This window comes from Mastigoproctus giganteus, chromosome 5 (assembly GCF_048544385.1).
Source record: "Mastigoproctus giganteus isolate SK-2022 chromosome 5, ASM4854438v1, whole genome shotgun sequence".
NCBI lineage: Eukaryota > Metazoa > Arthropoda > Arachnida > Uropygi > Thelyphonidae > Mastigoproctus > Mastigoproctus giganteus.
Genome location: NC_143579.1, coordinates 33,549,784 through 33,577,694, shown reverse-complemented (window position 1 = coordinate 33,577,694; position 27,911 = coordinate 33,549,784). Strand labels below are relative to the sequence as shown.

Here is a 27,911-nt window from a genome sequence, read left to right as displayed (position 1 = left end):
CTCTACATGCCATTTGAGAGTGACCATACTTTTGGCACTTAAAACATCTCAAAGGATTAGGAATGTAGGGCCTAATTCGACAATGTAGATAGCCTGCTTTTATCGATGTTGGTAGATTTGGTGTATTGAAAGTGAGGATAATGTTCCTTGTAGGTGCAAGTATATTGTCTTTTTTAGTCTTAATCCTTTTGACTGCAATGACATTTTGGTCTTGAAGTTCTTGCATTATCTCCTCCTCCGTGACATTCAAAAGATCCCAGCTGGATATAATCCCTTTGGATGTATTTAGGGTAGCATGGGGAGAAACCTTTACTGGAATTCCAGCAAAGTTGGCAAGGTTTAGTAGTTTCTGCGAATGTCCATGGTTTATTGTCTCCACTAGTAGGTCGCCTGATTGCAGCCTCTTGACTGTCTTAGGCGATCCTGCCAGACTTTCCAGATGTTTTTGGATAACAAACGGAGAGAGCTTACTGAGAGGCTGATCTCCAAGAGAGTGCATTATTAGAAATGCAGGACAATTTGTCGCTGAGGAAGTGGTTTTCATCCTCTTGGGTTGCGACGTGTTATGCTCGTTGTCTAACTCTGGCCGAGAGCTTGTCGGCTCGAGAGGCGGAAAGGCATGTTGATCCATGTTTGCTCCTTTTAGTCCTTGGCAGATGAGCTTTTCTGCCAAGACTTCCGGCCCCGCCACGGGGAGGCAGGAGCAGTGCCTGGTGTGACCAAGCGTAGAGTATTAGGTGTTAGTAAAAGAAGTATGAAAAATAAAGAAAGGTAGCTTTTCTTTCTTGCTCTGTACAAGTACTTTTTGTGACAGTAGCTGATATAAAAAATAAATTTCTTAAGGACAGTAACTTAATATAACTTTAGATCGCTTTTGATAATCACTTTTTAAGTACAGAGAAAACGCTCGATCACATTCGCTTGGCACCCGGGGCCATAATAGCTAGAAATAATTTTGAACAATTCATTATTTTTTCACATTCATTTCACATCCACGCTCGCGATTTTTTCACCCCTCTCCCCCCACCCACTGAGCGCTGTTTTGACCGGGAAAGATAATTTTAGCCACGCCCATGTTTTTTATGGCGGAAAATATTCACGGCGTTTTAAAATTCACATTTTTTTAGGTTTCATTTTATATTAAATCGGCGATCGCGAATACGCGAAACCGCGAATACAGATACCGCGAATAGCGGGGGTTTACTGTATAACCATTAAAATTATGTACTTTGTAATTCCATTAATTATTTTTTGTTGCATAAGAAATACAGTAAACCCTCGCTATTCGCGGGGGTTACGTTCCTGAGAAATGTCGCGAATACCGAAAACGCGAATACTGAGTTATGGCTCCCATAGTAATAAAGGGGTTCCGTTCCAAAGTATGAAATATATAAGAAAAACTAGTCTAAAATTTTGTCTATGTATGTATTATATGTACCTTCATAATATGACTGTATATGACAGTACATAGTGAAATGCAAGCATATGGCATCGAAATGAAAATAAGAAACAATTTAATATTAAATGTAATATTTATTAGAAATTTCAAACAAATCTTTCAAATCAGCGCCTTTGCTAGCAAAAAAAAACATCCCGCCAGTGCTATCACCAGTTTCGCTAAAGTGTTGATAAAGGAGTTTTGCCTTTTCACGAATGATGAGTGAACTTAACAGAATTTTATTTTGAGTTCGGTCTTCTATCCACAGATTTAAAGGTTTTCCATTTTTTTAAATTTAACATCACGAGTTACAGAGCAAATTTTTGAAGCAATTAGCGCGGTTTCACGGACACTACGGCAGATTTTTTCTTCCGATTTCTTGTTTGATCGTACCGTTGACTCATTGATTTTATAATGTTTTGCCACTGAGGAGACACTTTCACCTTTAGAAATTTCGTCTAATAACTCAATTTTATTCGCTAGTGTCATGACCTTCTTTGATATTTTCACATTTCTGTTTTTATTCGTAGACATATTTTTGTAGGGGTTAGAAAGAACTTGACCACAATAAAGTCACTTTCTTCCGTTAACGCACTCGAAAAAGTATGTTTTACACTGCAAAACGGTAGAGTTATCATTTTTGTAAGCATATCAATTTATAAATTGATAAATTTATTCAATTTATAAACATATAAATTAAAATCAAACGACGAAACCTTCCATGACTAACACATACTGAACAAGGATTAGCGAGAAACATCCACGCTCGCGATTTTTTCACCCCTCTCCCCCCACCCACTGAGCGCTGTTTTGACCCCTCTCCCCCCACCCACTGAGCGCTGTTTTGACCGGGAAGGATAATTTTAGCCACGCCCATGTTTTTTATGGCGGAAAATATTCACGGCGTTTTAAAATTCACATTTTTTTAGGTTTCATTTTATATTAAATCGGCGATCGCGAATACGCGAAACCGCGAATACAGATACCGCGAATAGCGGGGGTTTACTGTATAACCATTAATAGTCAATTTTTAGATGTGTTCACATATATGTGTGCATATGCACCTACTGTCTTCACCATGTCCATCTGTCCATCAGCACATAACAAATGGACTCCTAGTGGATGGATGGTTGTCATGAAATTTTATATTTGAGCCTTTAAAGATATTTGTCAAGCCATTCCAAATTTCCTCAAAATCGAACAAACAGAAATCCATCAATTATTATTTCTTTTTCCACAATTTGTGGAAAAAAGAAATTCATTAATTAAATGCAGTTTTAATGCAGTGCTGTTAGCTTTTTCTGTGCATGCTTCACGTGAATTGTTATGTAAGACTCATGAACGTGATATTGCTTCTGAAGCAATATCGTGTTCATGAGTCATATATATATATATATATATATATATATATATATACATACACAACGGATTCCGGTTATTTGGGCCACCGGTTAATTGGGGCAGCCGTTTATTTGGGGCAAACTTAAAAAACCGGATCCCAATTGAGAAAATAGCCAGGGTTTACTTCGCTTAATTGGAGATTACCCTACGATTGTCTCTGACTGTATCACATGGTTCGGTTGGATTTCTGGAGGTCACAACCATAAAACAATTAGCAGTCACCTGTTTATTGGGCTTTTCTGTTAGTGCAATCCATAAACGGATAGTAAACTCGATTCTTATTGAATTTGCGATAATCCCAATAGCTGGAATTCTCTGGGTTATTATGGTGAAATGTGTTTACACTTCTATGAAATCTTCAATCATATATAAAAAAAAATTATTTTCAGAATCTTCTCCTCTTTATTCCTATTTTTAAAGCTTCGCAACTTGTTACTCTGTTCTCACTTGCGCGTATCATGTTACTTGCAATTTCTGTGTGCCGTATTCATTGTTATTGATTGCTTATCTTTTTTACTGTTTTAAATTTTAATCACCACCCACAAATGTCAGTGAACAGTACAGTAAACCCCCGCTATTCGCGGTATCTGTATTCGCGGTTTCGCGATCGCCGATTTAATATAAAATGAAACCTAAAAAATGTGGATTTTAAAGCGCCGTGAATATTTTCCGCCATAAAAAAAAAACATGGGCGTGGCTAAAATTATCTTTCCCGGTCAAAACAGCGCTCAGTGGGTGGGGGGAGAGGGGTGACAAAATCGCGAGCGTGAATGTTTCTCGCTAATCCTTGTTCAGTATGTGTTATGCGCTTGTTATGGAAGGTTTCGTCGTTTGCTTTTAATTTATATGCTTATAGATTGAATAAATTTATAAATTGATATGCTTACAAAAGTAATAAATCTACCGTTTTGCAGTATAAAACAGACTTTTTCGAGTGTGTTAACGGAAGAATGTGACTTTATTGTGGACAAGTTCTTTCTAACCCCTACAAAAATATGACTACGAATAGCAAGAGAAATGTGAAAATATCAAAGAAGGTGATGACATTAGCGAATAAAATTGAGTTATTAGATAAAATTTCTAATGGTGAAAGTGTCTCCTCAGTGGCAAAACATTATAAAAATCAATGAGTCAACGGTACGATCAATCAAGAAATCGGAAGAAAAAATCCGCCGTAGTGTCCGTGAAAACGAGCTAATTGCTTCAAAAATTTGCTCTGTAACTCGTGATGTTAAATTAGAAAAAATGGAAAAGGCTTTAAATTTGTGGGTAGAAGACCGAACTCAAAATAAAATTCCGTTAACTTCACTCATCATTCGTGAAAACTCAAAACGCAAAACTCCTTATCAACGCTTTAGCGAAACTGGTGATAGCACTGGCGGGATAGATTTTTTAGCTAGCAAAGACGCTGGTTTGAAAGATTTGTTTGAAATTTCTAATAAATATTACATTTAATATTAAATTGTTTATTTTCATTTCGATGCCATATGCTTGCATTTCACTACGTACTGTCTATGTACATAGTCATATTATGAAGGTACATATAATACCTACACAGACAAAATTTTAGACTAGTTTTTCTTATATATTTCAAACTTTGGAACGGAACCCCTTTATTACTATGGGAGCCATAACTCAGTATTCGCGTTTTCGGTATTCGCGGCATTTCTCAGGAACGTAACCCCCGCGAATAGCGGGGGTTTACTGTAATGTCAACTAGTTAGTATGTACACATTACAGTAAGTATTAATTATTCCGATTATCACGTATATTCTTCCGATTTTCATGTATCATTTAATTTTTTAATTGGTAAGGTAATAAAGGGTAAATTTGTGCTTAATATATCTTTACTTTTATAGCCCGTGGATAATATTCCTCCTATTTTCGCTAATTAGAATCGCTGTTTAATAGAATTAAAATTCAATTCACAAACGTGATCACAATGACCGGCACTTACTACACATCATATAGTGAACAGTACTTTACTACGGCAAGTCCATTGTAACGTGATTGGATTGTACAGTGAACCAATTGTAAAGCGGGGGTCCACTGTAATTTTAACTATTTACATGAAACTTTGAATAATCGGGGCAGCCGATTAATTGGGCCAAAATGCACTTAGTCCCAAATAACCGGAATCGACTGTGTGTATATATATAGAGAGAGAGAGAGAGAGAGAGAGAGAGAGAGAGACTTAATACGGGAGTATATGGGAAAACAGAAATAAATATTATATAGTACTTAATAATTACTAAGATTACACTGGTCGGGAAAATGGAGTCCCTGAAATAAATTCGACAGATTCACTTAGGAAATATGTTCAAAAACTCATGACTGCTTAAAAAATTCTCACGACCCCAAAACTGCTTAAAAAGTTCTCATGACCCTTAGTTTTCAAATACTGTATTGTAATCGTAGGCTAATGACTGAAAACCAAGGCCTGTTGTTAAAGCTTCATTTAGAGTTTTTTCCTGAAAATCTGGGAGCAATCTCAGATGAACATGGTGAAAGGTGTCACCAAGATATTTCTCAAGTGGAGAAATATCTTGGTGACACCTTTCACCATGAAAGATACCAGGGAAAACAGAGTCCAAATTGTTGCAATCTCATATGGGAGATACCAAAGGATGATTATAAAAGGCAAAAGACAAAAAAATAAATATTTTGTTATCAGATAAACATTTTTGTAAATAGAATAAGGTTAATAGACCCACTGTTCAATATTTAGTACTATAGGTAACGTTTTCTAAAAACATATGAAATATTTTTTAATAGAATTTTTTTTAATTTAATCTCTTCTACCGTAAACTTGATGGGTGTCACAGCAATATGGTTGCCATATTTGAATTCAGCAACATCAAATCTACAAAGAATCATCCTGAATTTTAACAGGGAGCAAAAAAAAAAAAATTTTCTTTTTTGCTGATTTGCATTATCATACAATAATTTTAGTCATTAATTGACAAGGAGATAACCTATATTTACTTTTCATTTCTATTAATCTCAGAATAATAATAAAAAAAAACTCAATAAATTTAAAGTTATGTTTTTTAATTTCAACAAGCAGGTGTGTAGTATGGAGTGGAGTACTTTACATACAAGCAAGGTCAGAATTATGTATAAACACTAAATAGGCATTCTGCAAACCAAATGACCAATTTAAATAAAAATTTGCTTTAATTTTAGAGTAGTAAAAATAAACAATCATGTTTTTAATAAACTTTCAATAAACTACGAGTAAATGGTGAGCACCAAATATAGAGAATAATCAGTTAACATTAGAAGAAATCAAATACATTCTGAAATGACACTGGAAACACGAAAACATTGAGACAAAAAAAAAAAAAAAAAAAAACACTTGCACATTTAACAATAACCCACCGTCTTGATAAGTTTGAAGGGCATGGAACTGTTCACAAATTAATAAGGAATGCTGTGGGAGGGAAAGAACACTAAAAAGTGCCAAAAACATTCAGTCCATTAAAAGGGGATATGATTAGTCACCAAAGAAGTAAACAAGCAGTGCTCCCGAGAACTACATTTGAGTCACTCAAGTATCATGAGGATCTTAAAGGGCAAAATTCATACCTTTTATATTTGAGCTATTGCATGCAATTCAGGAAGATGAGCCTGACTGTAATCAATGAGCACAATTTTGTAAGTAGTACTGTCCGATTTTTGAGTTGTAATCATATGGTTAAACGGAATGATGTTCAAATTAAATGGTCATTTGAATTGTTGCAACTGTTTGGTGAGCCTGTGATGATCCCCAACTCACTCTTCAGTAGTGATTCTTCATGCATTAAGAATCTGCAGATAAAGGAACCACTAGGTGGCAGTGATCACAGTGTGCTGAAGTGGGATTTACTCAAAGAGGTAAGTACCATCAGGTGTAAAGGGAAGGGTTTTTGCAATCATAAAGGCGACTACGATGGTCTGAGATAGTATTTAAATTCTATACAGTGGGACCAACTGATGATGTTACCAACAGCAAATTCAAAATGGGAAGCATTCAAAGTATTTACCTTGGAAGCTATTAGGCTTCACATACCAACTAAGAAATATTGTTCAAGGTTTAGGCCTAAATGGATGTCAGATGAACTAATGAGACATATTCCTTTTTTTTTTTTTTTTTAGGAGCATTAGCAACTAAGGCCATATTGCTCCAGGATATGCGGCGGTCATTCCCTAACCTTTCCGCATCCTCCGTATTTGGTGGTGACGGGGCTTGAACCCCAGTCTAATCAAGAAGCGTGTACTACAAACTGCTAATCCTTCCCACCTGGCTACGGAGGCGCCAATGAGACATATGGCAGAGAAGAAAAATTCATGGCATACATATAACTTAATGGGTGACATGGAACCCTATGATAGATATAAGCTGGCCTGTAACCAAGTCACAAAGGAGATTAGGCAGGCAAAGGCAGATTATGAGAAATCCTTGGCAAAGGATGCAAATAAAAACAGAAAAGAGTTCTTTACCTGAGTAAACTCTAGAAGGAAAGGGATGAATCAGATTGGTCCACTGGATATCGATGATTCAACTGTTGATGATCCTGCTCAGGTGGGTAAGAAACTAAACGAGTATTTTGCATCTACATTCACACATGAGAGGTTATTCAGGAAGGGGAATGCCAGAGGTGAAGTAAACTCTGGCAGTGAGCTAGATGATTTTGTAATAACTGAGAGAAAAGTGGAGAAGAAATTGTTGAAGATAAACATAAAAAAGGCACCAATCCACACTGGATAGATCCCATCCACCTGGGGTGGATGGGATCTATCCAGTTATATTAAAGGAGGCAGCAAAGGAAGTAAGCAAACCCTTAGCCATAATTATGAGAGCTTCTTTGGACTCAGAGGAGGTACCCATAGACCGGAGATGTGCAAATGTGACCCCAATTCACAAAGGAGGATCAAAGGCTGATGACACAAGTAATTATAGACCTGTGAGTTTAACTTCTGTTCCAGGAAAATTAATGGAGGCACTGGTTAAAGAAGCACTGCAGGATCATCTAGACAAGACTTCAGTTATAGCTCAGACACAGCATGGTCTGTTAAGGGAAAGTCTTGCCTGGCCAATTTGATTGGATACTATGATGCAGTCACAAAAGAACTGGATGCAGGGAATAATTTTGATATTATATATTTGGATCTTAGAAAGGCTTTTGATACTGTTGCACATGGAAAACTGCTGCACAAATTGGAGCAGTGTGGCATTGGAGGCAAATTGCTGCTATGGATAAAGGAATGGTTAAGGGGGCGAAGACAGAGAGTGGTAATCAATGGACACTGCTCATCGTGGACCAATGTTATTAGTGGAGTCCCTCAGGGTTCAGTGTTGTTTTCTGTATTTATAAATGATACTGATGATGGTATATCAAGCTTAATGTCAAGTTTGCAGACGAGACAAAGGTTGGCAGGGTTGTTAAGGACACTACTGACAGTATGCTGCTGCAACAGGATCTGGAAAGGTTGAGCAGATGGGATGAGAGGTGGCAAATGAAGTTTAACATTAACAAATGTAAAGTACAACATATGGGAAACAGTAACCCCAGAGTAACATATCAACTCTGTGGTACTACAGTGACAGTGGTAGAGAATGAAAAGGACCTGGGGGTAATTGTGCAGGCAGATATGAAGTTTTCTGAGCAGTGCAGATGGTCTGCAAGAGTAGCTCATGGTATCTTGTCAATGATATACAGGAATTTTTCAGCACGGATAAGGAGGTGATTATTCTCTTGTATAAGGCAATGGTCAGGCCACACCTTGAGTACTGTATACAGGTCTGGAGGCCTCATTTCAAGAAGGATGTAGAGCTGTGGAACGAGTATAGAGAAGGGCAACAAGATTAGTGAATGGAACAAAGGGTTGCTCTTACGAAGAAAGGCTTAAGTTTTGCAAATTACAGTGTCTGGAGACTAGGCACCGGCGAGATGATCTGATAGAGGTGTATAAAGCCTTGAATGGTTTGAGCATGTTCAATGTTGATGGGATTCTTCCTCTTGCTCAGAATAATCACCTGAGAAGGCATAAATTCAAATTGAGGAAAGACAGATGTAGGATAGATATGCAGAAATTTGCCTTTAGGCAGTGGGTAGTTGGTTGGTGGAACAGACTTCCATTCCTTGTTGTGGAAGTTGATAGCCTAAATAAATTTAAGGCTCAGCCGGGCAGGTATTTCGAACGAACGGAGTGGTGAAATGGGAGTGGGTTTTTTTGGCTGATGCTGCATAAGCTTGCTTTCTTGCATCATATGCCTCTACTAATGCTAATACAGAAAGATGTTAACCTGCAAGGGATAACAGTGGACGAGGCTCTCCTCTTGGGATAATCAGTGTGATTTGAGAGAACTCTATTATTCAGAATTCTCATGAATTCTTAATGACTGATGCAATTCTCACAATAAGAAATGTGTTTCTGGATACAATGATGTAATTTCAACAGGATGGAATAGCTTCACATTTTCCCTCTAATGTTGGTGCCTCTTGATAGTGAAGCAGAATTTCATAAATGATGGACAGGTCACAGGGAGGAATTTTATACAGGAATTTTATACAATATAAAATTTGTATAAGTTAACTGCATTAGATTTCTATCACGGTAAGACTTTCTGCTACTGCTGAAGTCTTAGATTTGAGTCACAGATGCTTATAGTCGAGTTACAGTACTTGGCTTAATGGCTTGGGCTTATGCCGAACTGTCAAATACCATTATCCACAGTCTGCCGAAGTTGGTAATATCTTTTTAACAAATTTGCTGCTGGAACCAAACTTGCATCAAAATGAACTGCAATTTTTGTGCCTTAATGCAAATATGCATCCATTTAATTGCAGGTAATAAATGAGTGCTGTAAAAGGAAATGCACATGAAATGAACAAATGTTTGATAGCAGCACACTGACTGAGCCATGGGCTACTTGCATTATGAATGAGATTTTGCTTGGCATCAATCACACTGTCTAGAGAGTGCTATATAAGCTGTATACTAGGTTCCCAATTTCTTATGTTCTTTGCTTATGTTGAAGTTATTTTATCTAGTTTAGTATTTCCCATAAGAAAAGGTAAAATTTTTTGAAGATTATGCTTGATGAATTTTAACTCTTCGGTTTGTGGAAAACAAAACATCATTCTTATTGTGTGTCTACTTATAAAATTTTGTGTAAAAAGTGTTTTCTTATAAAATTTTACCCTAAAGGATTTTTATAATGGATCCACAGCCTGGGACATCAGGACTAAAAAGGAACAGGGAGAGACAGCATGTTGAAGCTGATATCATTAAATGAGATCTATAATATGTCATCTGATAGTAAAATAGAATTCTATTCATGTGATGTGGTTTCTGAATCTCATTCAAATGCATCTGTTGATGTTAAAATGCTACAAACAACAGATGCCGGTGTTACTGGAAGCGATGATTCTTCACAGTTGAAATTACTTTCATTTACTAAAAAACAGTGCCTATTTGTACCAGTGCCCCAAGGCACACAGAAAGGACCCTTGCAAATAAGTGACAGCAAACATGTTAACTTAGTGCTGTCAGTGTCAAAATGATAGAAGGGATCAAGATATATAGCACGACCTTTCTTCAAATTTATTCAAATTGTTCATTTCCACAACACCATGTGGAAGTTTATTCCAAATTACACAGTACTACCCAAAAAAGTTGACTCCATTATATATTTAAAACATCTGAGACATCAACAGGACATCTGTTCTTAAGCTCTAGCTTCTCATCCTCTATTAGTGAACACATGCTAAATTATGAATAATGTATTTTGTGTACAGAAATAAAACTTCCATTTACAAACATAACAATTATTATGTGTACCATTTAGCTCTAGAATTTGGCTGCATTTCCCCTTGAGTACAATACTACAGGACTGCAGAAGTAAATTTCGATGCAGTAGATGACATCAAAATTCAAAATCAAAATGTTTCTGCATTTGTTTTCAATTATGGAGAGTCATTCTGCTCCCAGTGAATGCACTGAAATGGAACTGTTACTTTCACATACACACACCTCTTGGCACTTAGATTATTATTCATAGTTTGGCATACTTCTGATGATAAGAAGCAAGAAAGCTTCAAAATAGTTGTCCTGGCAGGTGTGCTCACTTTTTATTATTATTATTATTATTATTAGCCATATGGTACAAGAAAGCCTGAGGCTTATGCTGCACCAGCCAAAAGAAATATTTCTGAGTTACCCTGAGAGAGAAAGAAAAGCAGAAGGGAATCACCAAGAAAGAGAAGAATGATGATATCCAGCTCAGGACCCTGGGTGTGCCAAGTCCATACTCAACAGATGTGAGCCCCTAGGGTTACTTATCTGGATAGCAGACTTTCCCAAACAATGGGTAGATCACAGGGCTAATACTTTTGAATATCAAACATAACACACACGCTTTACTTGCATTTTAATTCATTTATGGAGAGAGAGACTGTTTTCAGTGAACGGTGGGTTGGTTACTCGACTTTATGGCTTGGGCTTAGGTTCAATATACAAAATACCATCACCTGAAATGGTAAATCAGTTATAAATTTGAGCCCACCAGAGTAGCTGTTTCAAAACTTATAGACTTCTCTTCAGCTGGTGGGTAGTCTTTATTAGTAAGCACATGCAAAATTCATGTAACATATTTTATCTAAGTGAGTAAAAGTTCCATTTAAAAACATTACAAACGTTACATATTCCTTTTAATCCTGGAATTGGGCTGCATTTTTCCAAGGTAATAACAGTACAATAGGATTGCAGGGATATATTTTAATGCAGTAGTTAATTGAAATCATATAAAATTTGTAAGCCTTACCTACATTCAGTTTTGATCATGGAGAAACTTTCTGCTTTCACTGCATTCATTGTGGCGCCTCCGCAGCCAGGTGGGAAGGAGCAGTAGTGCGTAGCACACGTTTCTTGATTAGATCGGGGTTCGAGCTCGTCACCACCAAATACGGAGGATGCGGAAAGGTCAGGGAATGACCACCACATATCCCCGGAGCAATATGGCCTTAGTTGCTAATGCTCCTAAAAACCAAATAACAAACAACATCACTGCATTCATACATAAGGCAAGTCTGATAGCAGAGGTATATTTCAACATAGTTAAAATATATCTCCACAATCCTACAGTACTGTACAGATAATCCCCAACTTTTAGGCCTTGAAGGTTTTGCTATTACTCTTTGATCCACAGGTTGCAGCACTGAGGTTGTATTTGGTGGCAGAAACACAACTTTGAGGTTGAGATAAAATCCATCCAACTGTGGCAGTTGACCAGGAACAATGTTGATTCCTTTAGACTCACAATAATCCTTCAGTTGACTGACAAAATGATGCCCAATATATGCTTTGAATATGGAATATTTTGGGCGTCATTAGCTCAAAATATAACATAAGTTTTGAAACAGGTCCTGGTGTGGTATTGTATTTTTTTTAAATGTATAACAGATTCATCATTTTGGGTAATGCTATACAATTTAAAAAGATATTAGCAACTTAAGTTGCTAATATCTTTTTAAATATTATCTGATAACACGGATAACAGTATTATCTGTTTTTAAGTTGATCATAAGCTCAAGTCATGAGTTTAAGTACAACTCGTCTTCAGCAAGAGCAGAAAGTCACTCCATTATCAAAATCAAACATTAATACCATAATCAAAACATAATAATTTTATTTTATTTCAATAACTGCTTTAAAATATACCCCAATGATCCTATAGTTCTGCTTTCTGAATACATCGCAAAGTTTCCAGACCTTACTCCCCAACAATTTTTGGTGCTTGAAACATGTAGTGCACACTCAAAAACCACAAATACCGCAGAATTTATGGGTGATAACACAAGAAGCAAACAAAAGTTACAGCTGATGTGTGTCCTCAACATATGTTGAGTTGTTGAGATATGGTCCTGTGCTTGAGAAACAGTATTAACCAAGTTGTGCAGGGAAGCACTAGACTTTTGCTGCACCAGTAAAAAAAATAATAATAATAAAAATAAATAAAAATTTTAAAAAATAATAATTAAAAATAAAAATAACTGATAAATAATAAAATAAAATGTAATAAACTACCTATCTGACTCCCTCCTCACACAGGTGACTATCCAGCTGACCTTTGAATTTCCCTGAGCTATCAGCCTCAATCATTAAAGGAGGTAACTTATTCCAGTAATTAACAACTCACTCGCTAAAAGAAAACTTCCTATAATCTAGTATAAAGCTTTTCACTTGTAATTTGAATTTATGCCCTAGGTCTGGAATCATTTATATCAGTAAAAATTCCACCTTCATTCATTTTGCTTTCACCTCCCAGAACTGTATAAAAATTTGTTATAAGCTATTATCATAAGCAAGAAATTCATACCTTCCATTCTTCTGGGGGATTTTCTTTGATGACCACAATGTCCCCATTGAGAGCTCTGTTCCTATCAAGTATGCCTCCAATATATATGTCCATCTGACCGTCCTAGTGAAACATAAGGTTCACAATTAAGAATTCTTAATGATGATATTCTTAATTAAAATCTATTACATTCATATTTTAAATTTCTGCATTCATTTAAAGAAAAATAAAACTATTTAATTTTTATTATTATTATCTATTATTAAAGGACTTGCACCAATTATAAAATCTTTTATAATTTTTATTTTACAATTACTGCTCTCAATAATTAAAAAACTTCCAAATAAATGTTAAACACTTTCTATTCTAAAATTCACTCTTATTAAAATATAAATGTGTGCAACTACAGCCAGGACTTTAATGGTAACAAAAAAACTTCATAAAGTATCGCACATTTTGGCTATAAAAACACCTTAAGAGCAGTATATTATGAATGTATTGTTAATTTAAAGATGAGTCATTTTCAAAATGATCTATTTTATAATTAACAATGCATCCATAGATCAGTAATACCTGATCACATAAACTGACACAAATGAGTAATTATTCAATAACACATTTGTACGACAGGGAGAGTATAATGGAATGATGGTATTCAACCATTTAACAACACCAGCATTGTAATCTAGGAGAAAGATAAGCATTATTTTGAAGCAAGGGAACAAGAAAATTAACAATGTGTTGGGAAAAGGAAAGATACATAGTATATTCATATTGAAATATTAATAAATAATAAGAAAAGGGACACTAACATACTACATGAAAAGTTATAAAATAAATTTATTCAGTAAGTGAATTACAGGGTGTAACAAATAGCACACAATATATTTATTTAATAGTAGCAACATTTTTGGATTCTGTTGGTTAAACTCCTAGATCCTAATTAAACTTAGTTAAAGAATTATATAAAGGTACAAAGTTAAACAAAGTCTGAAAATGACTATCATGTCCAACTCCAGAAGCAGAAACTGAGGTTGGAACTAACAAATGGAAGCTCTGACTCATTCTGGCCAACAGACTGCTCCAACCAGTGGCAGCTGGATAAATAACTTATAACATGTGAGTTACCAACCGAACTAATCATACCAGATAATTAAAATCACCAAGAAAACAGGCAAAGAGCATATACCACCACAACAGTACAAATAGACAGTGTTTCTCTGGAACACTGCCTATTTGTACTGTTGTCTATTTGTATATAAATAATAAGAGGAGAGTGTTTCCTCTTATAATTTATTAATTAAATAAATTCTTAGAGAAAAGCAGTGTGAATTCCCTCAAATATACATATATATAAATAACCATATCCCAATTTGCATAGATACAAAGTTAGGACACTGATTAATTAGTACCCATGCTTCAATTTATGTTGCAGCATATCATTTCTGATTACTATCCTGTCTGGTAACTCTTTTGTTGCAATTTTAAGAATTGCCTTGAAATTTAATAAGTTTTGGAAAATATTTTGCCCAAAACTTAGTGAACCAAATTTAGTCTGATTTGTGATTTTATGCTGTTCCTCTATATTAGTGATCATTTTTGAAACAAGCTACGGATATAGTTTATAGAAAATACCCCAGGGGCTCTTATCTGGTGAGTATGGGCTTGGCAAACCTAGGGTCCTGAGCTGGATATCATCATTCTTCTCTTTCTTGGTGATTCCCTTCTACTCTCTCTCTCTCTCTCTCTCTCTCTCTCTCTCTCTCTCTCTCTCAGGGTAACAAGGGAATTTTTTTTTTTTTTTTTTTTTGGCTGGTGCAGTTTAAGTATCAGGCTTCCTTGCACCATATGGCTAATAATAATAATAATGTATGGTATATACATTAGTGTGACTAAGAAATTGAATTCACATTGTCATTTGTGTAAACAGCTGTAAGAGTAATGAGTATCATCTCTGTAAGTTGAATGAGTATCATTCAACTTGCATTGATCTTACAGGTGTCTACAGTGCACTATAAATTAAATTTCACTGATAATGTCCACATTTTTTAATTACAATAGAGATACAAGATTGTTTATCAGCATAGTATGCCAAAGATTAAGTTACCTATGGTTTTTACCACCTACAGATTTCTGTTTGGATATTTGTTAGGCATCAACTAATTTTGATAGCTTCAAGATACTGGTGAAGATTTTGCCTTCTTCAAACACGTTGAGTCAAAGTTTGGATCATAACAATTACCCAGCTGTCCAGATTTGGCTGTCAAGAGCATTTCCAAAGCCTCACCAGAAAGAGAAGATCTGAACTCAGTTTTTGTTTTTCTCTCACTTGGCTGAATATTCCCTCACACCTAGCATTGCCCTGAGGAATTGTTAAAATGCCTTTGAATAATTTGTTATATTTCAAACTTACTTGTGCACTTGCCAGTTCCCCAACCAAGGACCTCCATACACTAATTCCTTCTTATTTAAAAATAATGTCTGACAGGTTTCTTGCACTGAAACTGACAGAACCAATCTGCAAAACACCTACTGCTTTATCTATTTCTTTAATGATGCCAAAAAACACCGGAAACTTGTCCACAAAACATTTCAAATTTGAAAATGATGCATTATCAACTGATGAAATTCATGCTGCCTTGGCATTTATAAGAATACTATTTTTCAGTTTGTGCAGCATATAGTCACATGCAGCAAAAATGTACTTCTTCACTGAACAAAAGAACTTCTTTCCTTGTTTTAGACTCCTCAACCTTGGCAGAAGAAATAACTATGACTAAACCAGAATTATCCTTCTGGGTTAGTCTGCTGGCAATCAACTTCCAAAATGGAAGTGGAAGATTTAAATAATGTTGGTATCATAAATTTGTATATAACATTTCTCAACTATCTAGGAGTATGACCTCAGTTTATGGATGTGAGATACACTGGATTGAAGAGCTATATCTAGATTTTAAAATGTTTGCATAACATTTAAAGGAAACAGGCAAATTGCTTTATTAAAGCCAGAAGAGAAGAAATGAACAATTTTCTGCATAACTGAAGACAACATACCTAGAATTATCAGCCTGCATGACTTCTTTAAGATCGCTTTCATCAGAATTTTGTGATTCAGAAGTTCTTTTTCTCAAGCTCAACAATTGGCCTAGTACAAAGGGATAATCACCTCCTTATCCCTGCTAGTTAAGTTTCATTGACAAACACCCATGAGCAGCCCTGGCAGCATGTCTTCACAGCTCAGAGAATTTCATATCTGAATGCACAGTTACCTCCTGTGTGGTACTACACTACCCTGAGTGTAGTACCACACAGTTCATAAGTTACTCTGGTATTACTGCTACCCATATGTAGTATCTTGCATTTGTCAATGTTAAACTTCAACTACCGTTTCTCAGCACACTGACCTAATTTTCCTAGATCTTGTTGCAGTAACTCACCCTGCCAATCTTTGATCATCTGCAAACTTAGACATTAAGCCTGATATACCTATATCAATAATAAATATTGAACATAACAATGGGCACAGCACTGAACCCTGGGGGACTCCACTAAAAACTTTAGTCCACAAAGAGCAGTGCCCACTGATAACCACTCTATGTCTTCTTCCACTTAACCATCCCTTTAACCATAGCAGTAACTTGCCCTTAATGCCACACTGCACCAGCTTACAAAGTAGTCTTTATGTGTATCAAAAGCATTCCTGAAATACTAGTATATATTATCAAAATTATTTTTTGCATCCAGTTCCTTGGTCACTACATCACAGTAACCTCTCAGACTGGTTAGACAAGACTACCCCTTAACAAATCCATACTGCGACTGCAGTATAATGTCCTGTCCAGACAGTCCTGCATTACTTCTTTAACCAGTGATTCCATTATTTCCCTGGAACAGATAAGCTAAGGAGTCTGTAATTACTCATGTCACCTTTTGATCCCCTTTTATGACTTCTGGATACATTTGCAGATTTCCAATTTATAGGAATCTTCCTGAATCCAAGGATGTTCTCATAATTATGGTTCAGGGTTTACTTACCTCCCTTAACAGAACTGGATATATTCCATCCATCCAAAGGGCCCTTTTTATGTTTGGCTTCAGCAATTTCTCTTCCACATTACTTTCAGTTATCACAAAGTCATTTAGTTCCCCATCAGTTTGAAAAACTTCTGCATCCCCTTCCTTTAAACAATTCCTCATGTGTGAATGTAGATGCAAAATACCTATTCAATTTGTCAACAACCTGGGCTGGTCATCATCAGTTAACTTAATCCACTCACATCGCGTGGCCCAATGTGATTCAAACCCCATTCTTTCTACTGTTAATAAAAGCATAGAAGTCTTTGCTGCTTTTCTTTGCTAGAGACTTCTCATAATACGCCTTCGCTTGCCTAACCTCCTTTGTGACTTTATTAGAGCCTAATTTATATATACCACAGGCTTCTGTATCATCTGATAATTTATATGCATCTCATGAGCTTTTTCTTCTCTGCCACATATTTCAATAGTTCTTTTGACATCCACTTAGGTTTAAGTTTTGAACAGTATTTCTTCATTGGCATGAAAAGCCTAGTAGCTTCTATGATTACTTTCCTGAATGCTTCCCATTTACAATTTGCTGTTGGTAATATCATCAGTTGGTCCCACAGCATAGAAATCTCCGAGATCTCTGTTGTCACTTTTACAAAAGCAAAAACCCTTCCCTTTACCCCTGATGGTAATTACATCTTAAAAGTAAATCCCACATCGGTACATGTGATCACTGCCACCTAGTGGTTCCTTTATTTGCAGATTCTTAATGCATGAAGAAACACTGCTGATAACAGATCAAGGGTATTGCTTCCTCTTGTTGTCTCTCTAACATGCTACTGTAAAAAACAGTCATCCAAGAAATCCACAAAAGTCTTGCTAGTGTACAAATGACCAACCCACATCTGGAAAGTTAAAATCCCCCATTATGAGACATTATGATTTGCTAAACCACTATTTTTTTCCCTGTATAGCTGTTTGCATTTGCATTAGTTGAGGGTATGATGCAAGAAATCAAGCTTATATAGCATCAGCCAAAAAAACAATCCCATTTCACCTATCCGGTGACTCCAAATGTTTGTCTAGTTCAGTCTTAATTTTATTTAAGCTATCAACTCCCACAACAACAGATGGAAGTTTGTTCCAGCAATCAACTACCCGCTGGCTAAAGGCAAACTTTCACAACTGTCTTTCCTCAATTTGAATCTATGCCCCCCCTCAGGTTCATAATCTGAGCAAGCAGAAGTATCCCATCAGCACTGAGCCTGATCAAACCAGTCAAGGCCTTATACACCTCAATCAGATCACCTCACAGGTGCATAGTCTCCAGATGCTGCAACTTGCAGAACTTAAGCCTCTCTTGGTAAGAGTACCCCTTCCTTCCTCTCACCAATCTTGTTGCCCTTCTCTGTACATGCTAAAGAAATTCTACATCCTTCCTAAAATGAGGCTTCCAGACCTGTACACAATACTCAAGGTGTGGCCCGACCATTGCCTTATACAGAGGGATAATCACCTCCTTGTCTCTGCTAGAAAAATTCCTATGTATCATTGACAAAACTCCATAATGTGCTATGGCAGCCCATCTGCACTGCTCAGAGAATTTTATATCTGACTGCACAATTACCCCTAGGTGTTTTCATTCTCCACCTCCCTGAATGTAGTACCACACAGCTGGTACGTTTCTGCTGGGTTACTGCTACCCATATGCAGTACTTTGCATTTACCAAAGTTAAACTTCTGTTGCCACTTCTCAGCCCAACTTTTCTAGATTCTGTTGCAGTAGCATACTGTCTTTACTGTCATTAACATCCCTGTCAACCTTTACATCATCTGCAAACTTGGACATTAAGCCTGATATACCTTCATCAATATCATTGTTAAATACACAAAACAAAACAATGGGTCCAGCACCAAATCCTTGGGGACTCCACTAATAACATTAGTCCATGTAGAGCAACGTCCATTTATTACCACTCTCTGCCATCTCCTACTCAACCATCCCTTTATCCATGGCAGCAACTTGTCCTTAATGCCATACTGCTCCAATTTGTACAGCAGTCTTCCATGCGCAACAGTATCAAAAGCTTTCCTGAAATCCAAGTACATGATATCAAATTATTTTTTGCATCCAGTTTCTTTGTGACCGCACTGTAGTATCCAATCAAATTGGTCAGACATGACTTCCCTTTAACAAACCCATGCTGTGTTTGCTGTGTTTAACAAACTGTCTAGGTGATCCTGCATCTCTTCTTTAATCAGTGACTCCTTTATTTTCCCCACAACAGAAGTTAAACTAACAGGTCCATAATTATTTGTGTCACCCTTTGAACCCCTCAGGGGTTCAAAGGGTGACACTTTGATCCATGGGGACCTCCCCCGAATCTAAGAATGCTCTCATAATTATGGCTAAGGGTCTGCTAACTTCCCCCACTGCCTCCTTCAATATAACTGGATAAATTTCATCTGCCCAGGTGCCTTTTTTTATGTCTAACTTCAACAATTTCTCCCCCACTTTGCTCTCCATTATTACAAAACCATTTATATTTTCTGAATTTCTGAATCTATTTCCATTCTGAAAGAAGTTTGGAATTGTATCATTTAGTTTGGTATACTCATTACAGTCATTAGGCCTATAACACACTCAATTTTGTGTTCCCACACAGCAGACTGACTCAATATTGCACTGGTCAACCATGGCGACTGGATGTACTGCCTTAGATTTTTAATATGCTTCTTAACTAAGAAGCATAACCCTTCACCCCCTTCTGTCCTTCTTGTATACATTGTACTCCCTATATTCAAATTCAGCATCACTGAAGTTTGAGTGACACCATGTGTCCATTATCCCTATGTCTGCATTTGATGACTTAATAAGTACTTCAAATTCATCAAATTTATTTACAATGCTCCTAGCATTGGTGTACATGCATGCATCTGTTCTTACTCTTTGTAACCATAATACAGCCCATGTATTTACTTGACTGCTGTGGGTAATCTTGATCTCATTTCAAAATTACCCACAGTAGGGTCTGAAATCCCTGACCCTTGCTTTCCAGGCCATTGCATATTCCAATAGAAGCAGTGCAAGGCTGACTTTCACCTCTGCTTGCAGCTCTAGCTAATCTATTAATCTGTGAATCCACCCAAGTTAAGTTTTTTGACCCGCCTATAACTGCCTTGATAGACACAGCAAATATTCTTGCACCCTCTTCAATTTAAGTGTATCCTATCCCTGTAAAAACAGTTTCTCCTGTTAACAAGTACAGACTATTTTGAGAAAAATAGTCTCTACTTGTTAACAGGAGATTGGAATTCTCAGTCAATCAGACCCTTCCATTTTCTCTCCAGGGCTGAATTGACTGATGACGCTCTCAGCGTGTACTCCCTCCTATTGTGTCTGGGTAGAATTGTAGACACTTTCAAATTCAATCCTAACTTACAACTTTTTCCCAACTCTGCCGTGTACTTGTTACGTAAGTCCTCATATCTGTTGCTCTTAATAATATCAATACACCTTTTGTGCCCTTACCATATCTGCTCTACAACTTCATCTACTTTTGTCCCCTGCCAAAAATACCCTGGTTCTATTCCACCTATCCTCCCCAAGATATTTCCTGTTTTCCTGACAATAGAGTCACTGATAATTACTAGCACCTGTGGGACCAGTGCATTCTGTGTTGGAGATTGTTGCTGTGTTGCCTGATGCACAAGTATAAGCTCTGGCTTTGAGTTGGGCAGCTGAGAACTTGATGGACCCCTGTTTTTATTCCTTTGAGTGAATCTTCCCTAGTCTTCAAACTCTTATAAATGTCCATCGGAATGCTGAGTTGGCACCTAATTTCTTCACACTCTCTACGCCAAACATGCACAAAGACATCCCCTTGGCTGTATCATGTCCTGTTCCAGCAAGTCTGCAAACATGGCACAAATTGCACATTTCGTTAGGCCGTGATTCATAGGAGAATTGCATCCCTATGAAACCATTTTGAAATAAGTTTGGAATTGAATCATTTAATTCTTATTCAGGGATAATCTCTGTTCTGCAGAAATAAAATATACACATAAAGAAGAAGGCAGTCTGAATTAGTAAGGGTTTACTGTAACATACTTGCATATGAATAAGCTATTTATATTTATCCTATGCTTGTATGTTCTTGTTTTTTGGTTAAGTATATTCTTTATCAAAACAGTATGTTATCATAGCCACAGTTCTGTTTACCAACTTCTACAGATTTCTTTATTTTATAATGTTGTTTAGCTTTGAAACTTCTGATGAGGACATACAGATACAATTCTTCCCTGAAATACCTGAGTCCAATAAATACATTAGTTCAAACTGTGACATTAACTGATACAGTTCATATAAATACAGTGATATATACTTCTAATCATTTAATACTGAATATTGCAATTATATATATTTAAAGTTTTACTGCACAATATGCTATCACAATAGGGAAGCACTGTTGCGATTTACTGAATGATAAAATAACACCAGATAATTAATCTAACAGTAAAAAAAAAATTCTGAGAAAATGGAGGTAGGGATGGGGTAAAATTACAGGTGAGCAGAGGCAGAGGCCAAAATTCAATTTTGAACTTTTCTTTGGAAAACAGAATGAATCTAGCAGTACCATGTATGGAAATACTATATACAAAGTTTTCATATTGCAGAAATATAACACATAAATTAAAAAAATAAATTCTTGAAGGGTGCTAAAAGAAATAAAAATAACTGAGCATATCTAGATAAAGTTAAAAAAAAAAAATCAAGAAAATGAAATGACACATTTTCAATTACAAAACTGGTATGATGCACATAAATACAGAGCAGCTTAAATTTACTATAATATTTAAAACCAACATACATATATATCCTACTATACATATGTATGAAACATGCTCAGTGGAAAATTTATTAGGAACACCACCCTGTTATTCTGTGAAATCTCCAAGCACCCAAGCATAATTTCATATGGATCAGATAATTCCTATCTGATCCATATGAAATTATGCGTGAAACATCCATTATACCTGATGGCCTTTTTGATATCAGACATGCTCTACTACAATGCTTCTCAACCTTTTTATAGGTCATGGATCCTATTTACATTTAGGGAGATTTCTGATGACCCTATACAGGAGTTTTCAAAGTGTAGCCCGCAGTTTTTTTATGATGTTAGGTATAAATGTGAAGAAAATCATTGTTCAAATTTTATAGAATCATCAGACTTGCGTACTAACTACTGTGGAAACTGGTTAATATGAAATGCACAGGAATATCACAAATATTTCCTGTTAACCGAATTTACAAATTTAGAAGTAAAGTTTTTGATGATTAACTCCAAGTATGGAGAAAGATGAAGGGAACTGGGTATATAATAAGTGGGGACTGGTTTTAAGAAAATAATTAGTTAATCGATAGGTACTGCAAAAATCCCAACTATCATTGTCACATTTGCAGGTACATCTTGTTATTGTGACAATGATAGTTGGGATTTTTGCAGTACCTATCGATTAACTGGAACTGAACTTTTTCTAACTATTCTTTTACACATGGATGGTAACAATATCACAGCATTAACCCAATACATGGCCCACCCACAACTTCTACTGTTGTATTTTCATAAAGATTAGGGTTTTTATATAGCAAAGATTAAGGGTTTTTTTTTTTTTTTTTAAACTGTAAACACAAAAGGTATTAGAATCTACAGTACTTACTACCATGCATGGGTTGGAGATTGAGAAGATAAAAGAAGACACTTACTGATATTAGACTTAAATTTCTACATATTGTAATTTTCAGGAGATATGTGTGAAGGGAGATTGTTCCAAAAACACGAATTTAAAGGAATAAATGAGGAAAGAGAAAAGTGAGTTCTGTGAGTTTGAAGTTGGACAGTTAAAGGATGCTGACTGCGTGCAGCACATGTTTGAATTGGTTTGGAAGAGAGAAGGGAAATTATAAAAGCCAATTCAGAAAAACAGTGCTTGCTGAAGCATCTATAAAAAAGGCATGCAGCAGAAACAGAATGTCTAGGTGAAGGGCAGTGGATAGACTTTGTAAGAGATTGGTCATTAATTAACTTAACTGATCTTTTTAAATGTCTAGAAGCCTGAGAGAAATTTTGGGGGCAGTGAAACAGATGTGGGCACAATATTTCCATGGTAGGATGAATTTGAGATTTGTACAGAGTGAGTGGCTATTTAGAAGAAAATGCCAAAAGCAAAACAGAAAACTAAGTTTTTTTCGATGCAGAGGAAGCAATATTTGTGATGTGCTTATGCCAAGAAGATCAGAAGTTAGGATAATCTGTAATAGAGATGTAATCTTGTCTAGAAATCTGAGTATCACTAAAGATAAACACAGAAGCAGAAGAATTCTTTTTGCAAGATATGGCAAGACTGAGTTTTAGAAATACTGAATTAACTAAGTTATCTTTGCCCAATTGGAGAATTACCTCAAGATCAGTATTTAAGGAATTGGTAATGTATTTGAGAAATTGAAGCTGTGTGTGCAGGGCAAGGTTTCTTAAACTAGAAGGTGGAATGCAATGTGCTATCATCAGCAAAAATATGGATAGCATTTCTGGTCAATGGAAGAAGGTACAAAAGGAAAAGAGTGAGATAAAGAAATGAACCTTGTGGAACATCAAGTATTAGTGAGGAAGTTACCATCATCTACAGTGAGCTGTCAGAGAGAAAACTGAATACCCAATAACAAAAGACAATGAATAGTTTGCTAATGATTGGTAACCCATGAGGGAAGCTTATTACTTAACCGGCAGAATTACTTACCAAGTACAGGTCACTGTTGAACAAAAGCCGCGAATTAGGGTTGAATTTGAAAGTGTCTGCAATTCTGCCCAGACACGATAGGAGGGAGTATATGATGAGAGCCTTGTCGAACAATTCAGCCCTGGAAAGATTGTGCAAGGCTCAAGGGGTAGAATTTTTTTCAGCCTGGACTGTACTTGTTAACAGGAGAGATTGCTTCTAAAGGGATGGGATACACTTAAATAGAAAGGGTGCAAGAATATTTGCTGATGCTATCGAGGCAGTGTTAGGTGGGTCGGAAAACTGCTAGCTTGGGGGGAGACAAAGACCAACAGATTGACAGTAGCCACTGGCAGAGGTGAAAGAGATTCTTGCACTGCTTCTATTAGAATGAGCAGAAGCCTGAAAAACAAGATGCATGATATTTCGGAGACTGCTGGGAGCCATTGCGGTACAAGTAAACACATGGGTTGTGTTAGGGTAGCTAAGAATAGAAACAGGTGCATGTATACTTGCGTGTACACCAATGCTAGGAGTTTAGTAAATAAATTTGATGAATTTGAGGTATTGCTCAAAACATCAAAGGCAGATATTGTTGGGATATCAGACACGTGGTGTCACAAAGATATAAGGGATGCAGAACTGGAATTTGGGGAGTACAACGTCTACAGAAAGGACAGACAGGATAGGAAGGGGGGAGGGGTTATGCTATTAGTTAAGAAACACATAAAAACCAAGGAAGTGAAGCCAGTCGACATCGCTGGACAGTGCAGTGTTGAGTCAGTTTGGTGTGACATAAGCATTGGGAGATCAAAATTGAGAGTAGGAGTCTGCTATAGGCCTAATGACTCTGATGAGTATAATAAAAAACTGTACAGGGAAATAGAGTGGGCCAGTAAATCATAGAGTCTTATAATGGGAGATTTTAATTTCCCAGATACTGACTGGAATTTGGGGGCTGGTCACTCACACACTAGCAGGGCTTTTGTGGATTTATTGGATGATTGTTTTCTACATCAGCATGTTCGGGAGGCAACTAGAGGGAGTAGTACTCTTGATTTGATTATCAGCAGTGATTCTTCATGCATTAAGAATCTGCAGATAAATGAACCACTAGGTGGCAGTGATCACAGTGTGCTGAAGTGGGATTTACTCAAAGAGGTAACTACCATTAGGGGTAAAGGGAAGGGTTATTGCTTCCGTAAAGGCGACTACGATGGACTGAGACAGTATTTAAATTCTATACAGTGGGACCAACTGATGATGTTACCAACAGCAAATTCAAAATGGGAAGCATTCAAAGAACTTATCTTGGAAGCTACTAGGCTTTACATACCAACTAAGAAATATTGTTCAAGGTTTAGGCCAAAATGGATGTCAGATGAACTAATGAGGCATATGGCAGAGAAGAAAAATGCATGGGATACTTACAAATTAACACACGACACAGAAGCCTATGATAGATACAAGTTGATATGCAACCAAGTTACAAAGGAGGTTAGGCAGGCGAAGGCAGATTACGAGAAATCCTTGGCAAGGGATGCAAAGAAAAACAGCAAAGAGTTCTTTACTTATGTAAACTCTAGAAGGAAGGGGATGAATCAGATTGGTCCACTTGATATTGATGGGTCAACTGTTGATGATCCTGCTCAGGTAGCTAACAAACTAAATGAATATTTTGCATTGACATTCACACATGAGGAGTTATTCAGCGAGGGGAATGCCAGAGGTGTATTCAACTCTAGCAGTAAGCTACAGAATCTTGAAATAACTGGGAGTAAAGTGGAGGAGAAACTGTTGAAGATAAACACAAGAAAGGCACCCGGGGTGGATGGGATCTATCCAGTTATATTAAAGGAGGCAGCAAAGGAAGTAAGCAAACCTTTAGCCATAATTATGAGAGCTTCCTTGGACTCAGGGGAGGTACCCATAGACTGGAAATGTGCAAATGTGACCCCAATTCACAAAGGAGGATCAAAGGCTGACAAGTAATTATAGACCTGTGAGCTTAACTTCTGTTCCAGGAAAATTAATGGAGGCACTGGTTAAAGAAGCACTGCAGGATCATTTAGACAAGACTTCAGTTATAGCTCGGACACAGCATGGCTTTGTTAAGGGGAAGTCTTGCCTGACCAATTTGATTGGATACTATGATGCAGTCACAAAAGAACTGGATGCAGGGAATAGCTTTGATATTATATACTTGGATCTTAGAAAGGCTTTTGATACTGTTGCACATGGAAGACTGCTACACAAATTGGAGCAGTGTGACATTGGAGGCAAATTACTGCTATGGATAAAGGGGTTGTTGAGGGGGAGAAGACAGAGAGTGGTAATCAATGGACACTGCTCATCGTGGACTAATGTTATTAGTGAAGTCCCTCAGGGCTCAGTGTCCATTATTGTTTTCTGTATTTATAAATGATATTGATGATGGTATATCAAGCTTAATGTCCAAGTTTGCAGACGATACAAAGGTTGGCAGGGTTGTCAAGGACACTACTGACACTATGCTGCTGCAACAGGATCTGGAAAGGTTGAGCAGATGGGCTGAGAGGTGGCAAATGAAGTTTAACATTGACAAATGTAAAGTACTACACATGGGAAACAGCAACCCCAGAGCAACGTATCAACTCTGTGGTACTACACTGACAGTTGTAGAGAATGAAAGGGACTTGGAGGTGGTTGTGCAGGCAGATATGAAGTTCTCTGAGCAGTGCAGACGGGCTGCAAGAGTAGCTCATGGAGTATTGTCAATGATATACAGGAATTTTTCCAGCAGGGATAAGGAGGTGATTATTCCCTTGTATAAGGCAATGGTCAGGCCACACCTAGAGTACTGTATACAGGTCTGGAGGTCTCATTTCAAGAAGGATGTAGAGCTGCTGGAACGAGTACAGAGAAGGGCAACAAGATTAGTGAATGGAACAAAGGGGTGCTCTTACGAAGAAAGGCTTAAGTTTTGCAAATTACAGTGTCTGGAGACTAGGCACCAGCGAGGTGGTCTGATAGAGGTGTATAAAGCCTTGAATGGTTTGAGCATGCTCAATGCTGATGGGATTCTTCCTCTAGCTCTGAATAATCACCTGAGAGGGCATAAATTAAAATTGATTAAAGACAGATGTAGGATAGATCTGCGGAAATTTGCCTTTAGCCAGCGGGTGGTTGGTGGGTGGAACAGACTTCCATCCCTTGTAGTGGATGGTTGATAGCCTAAATACGTTTAAGGCTCAGCTGGACAGGTATTTTGAACGAACAGAGGGGTGAAGTGGGTTTTTTTTTTTTTTTTTTGGCTGATGCTGCATAAGCTTGCTTTCTTGCATCAAATGCCTCTATTAATGCTAATGCTATTCAGAAGACATTTATGCCAAACATGAGTAAAGGCACTTTGAAATGTAAAGAACAACTGCTTGAGTTTCACCAAACCTTTTCATTGAATTTTTCCAGAGATTAGCATCAGTAGAGGCATATAATGCAAGAAAGCAAGCTTATACAGCCAAAAAAAAAAAACCCCTTCCCATTTCGCTCCAAATGTTTGTCTAGTTTTGCTTTGAATTTATTTAAGCTGTCCAATTCTGTAACGACAGATGGAAGTTTATTCCAGAAATCAACTACCCACTGCTAGAGACAAATTTCTGCATGTCTATTCTACAACTGTCTTTCCTCAATTTGAATTTATGTCCCCTCAGGTGATTAAGCTGGGCAAGAAGAAGAATCCCGTCAGCACTGAATTTGCTCAAACCATTCAAGGCCTTATACACCTCAATCAGATCACCTCGCATATGCCTAGTCTACACTGTAATTTGCATAACTTAAGCCTTTCTTTGTAAAAGCAACCCTTTAGTTGTAGTTGTTCCAGCAGCTCTACATCCTTCCTAAAATGAGGCCTCCAGACCTGTATACAGTACTCAGTAGGCAATGGTC

General features: G+C 36.9%; 1 protein-coding gene across 4 annotated transcripts in view; it reads right to left on the bottom strand.

Annotated features, from left to right (window-relative positions):
* Positions 1-27,911, bottom strand: part of Dis3l2 (Dis3 like 3'-5' exoribonuclease 2) — a 440,068-nt gene that overhangs the window by 269,582 nt on the left and 142,575 nt on the right. For all 4 annotated transcript variants that reach the window (XM_090373977.1, XM_090373976.1, XM_090373978.1 and 1 more), the window contains one exon: positions 13,203-13,304. In XM_090373977.1, the coding sequence (XP_090230103.1) occupies positions 13,203-13,304 (102 nt within the window). The remainder of the gene's footprint in view (positions 1-13,202; positions 13,305-27,911) is intronic.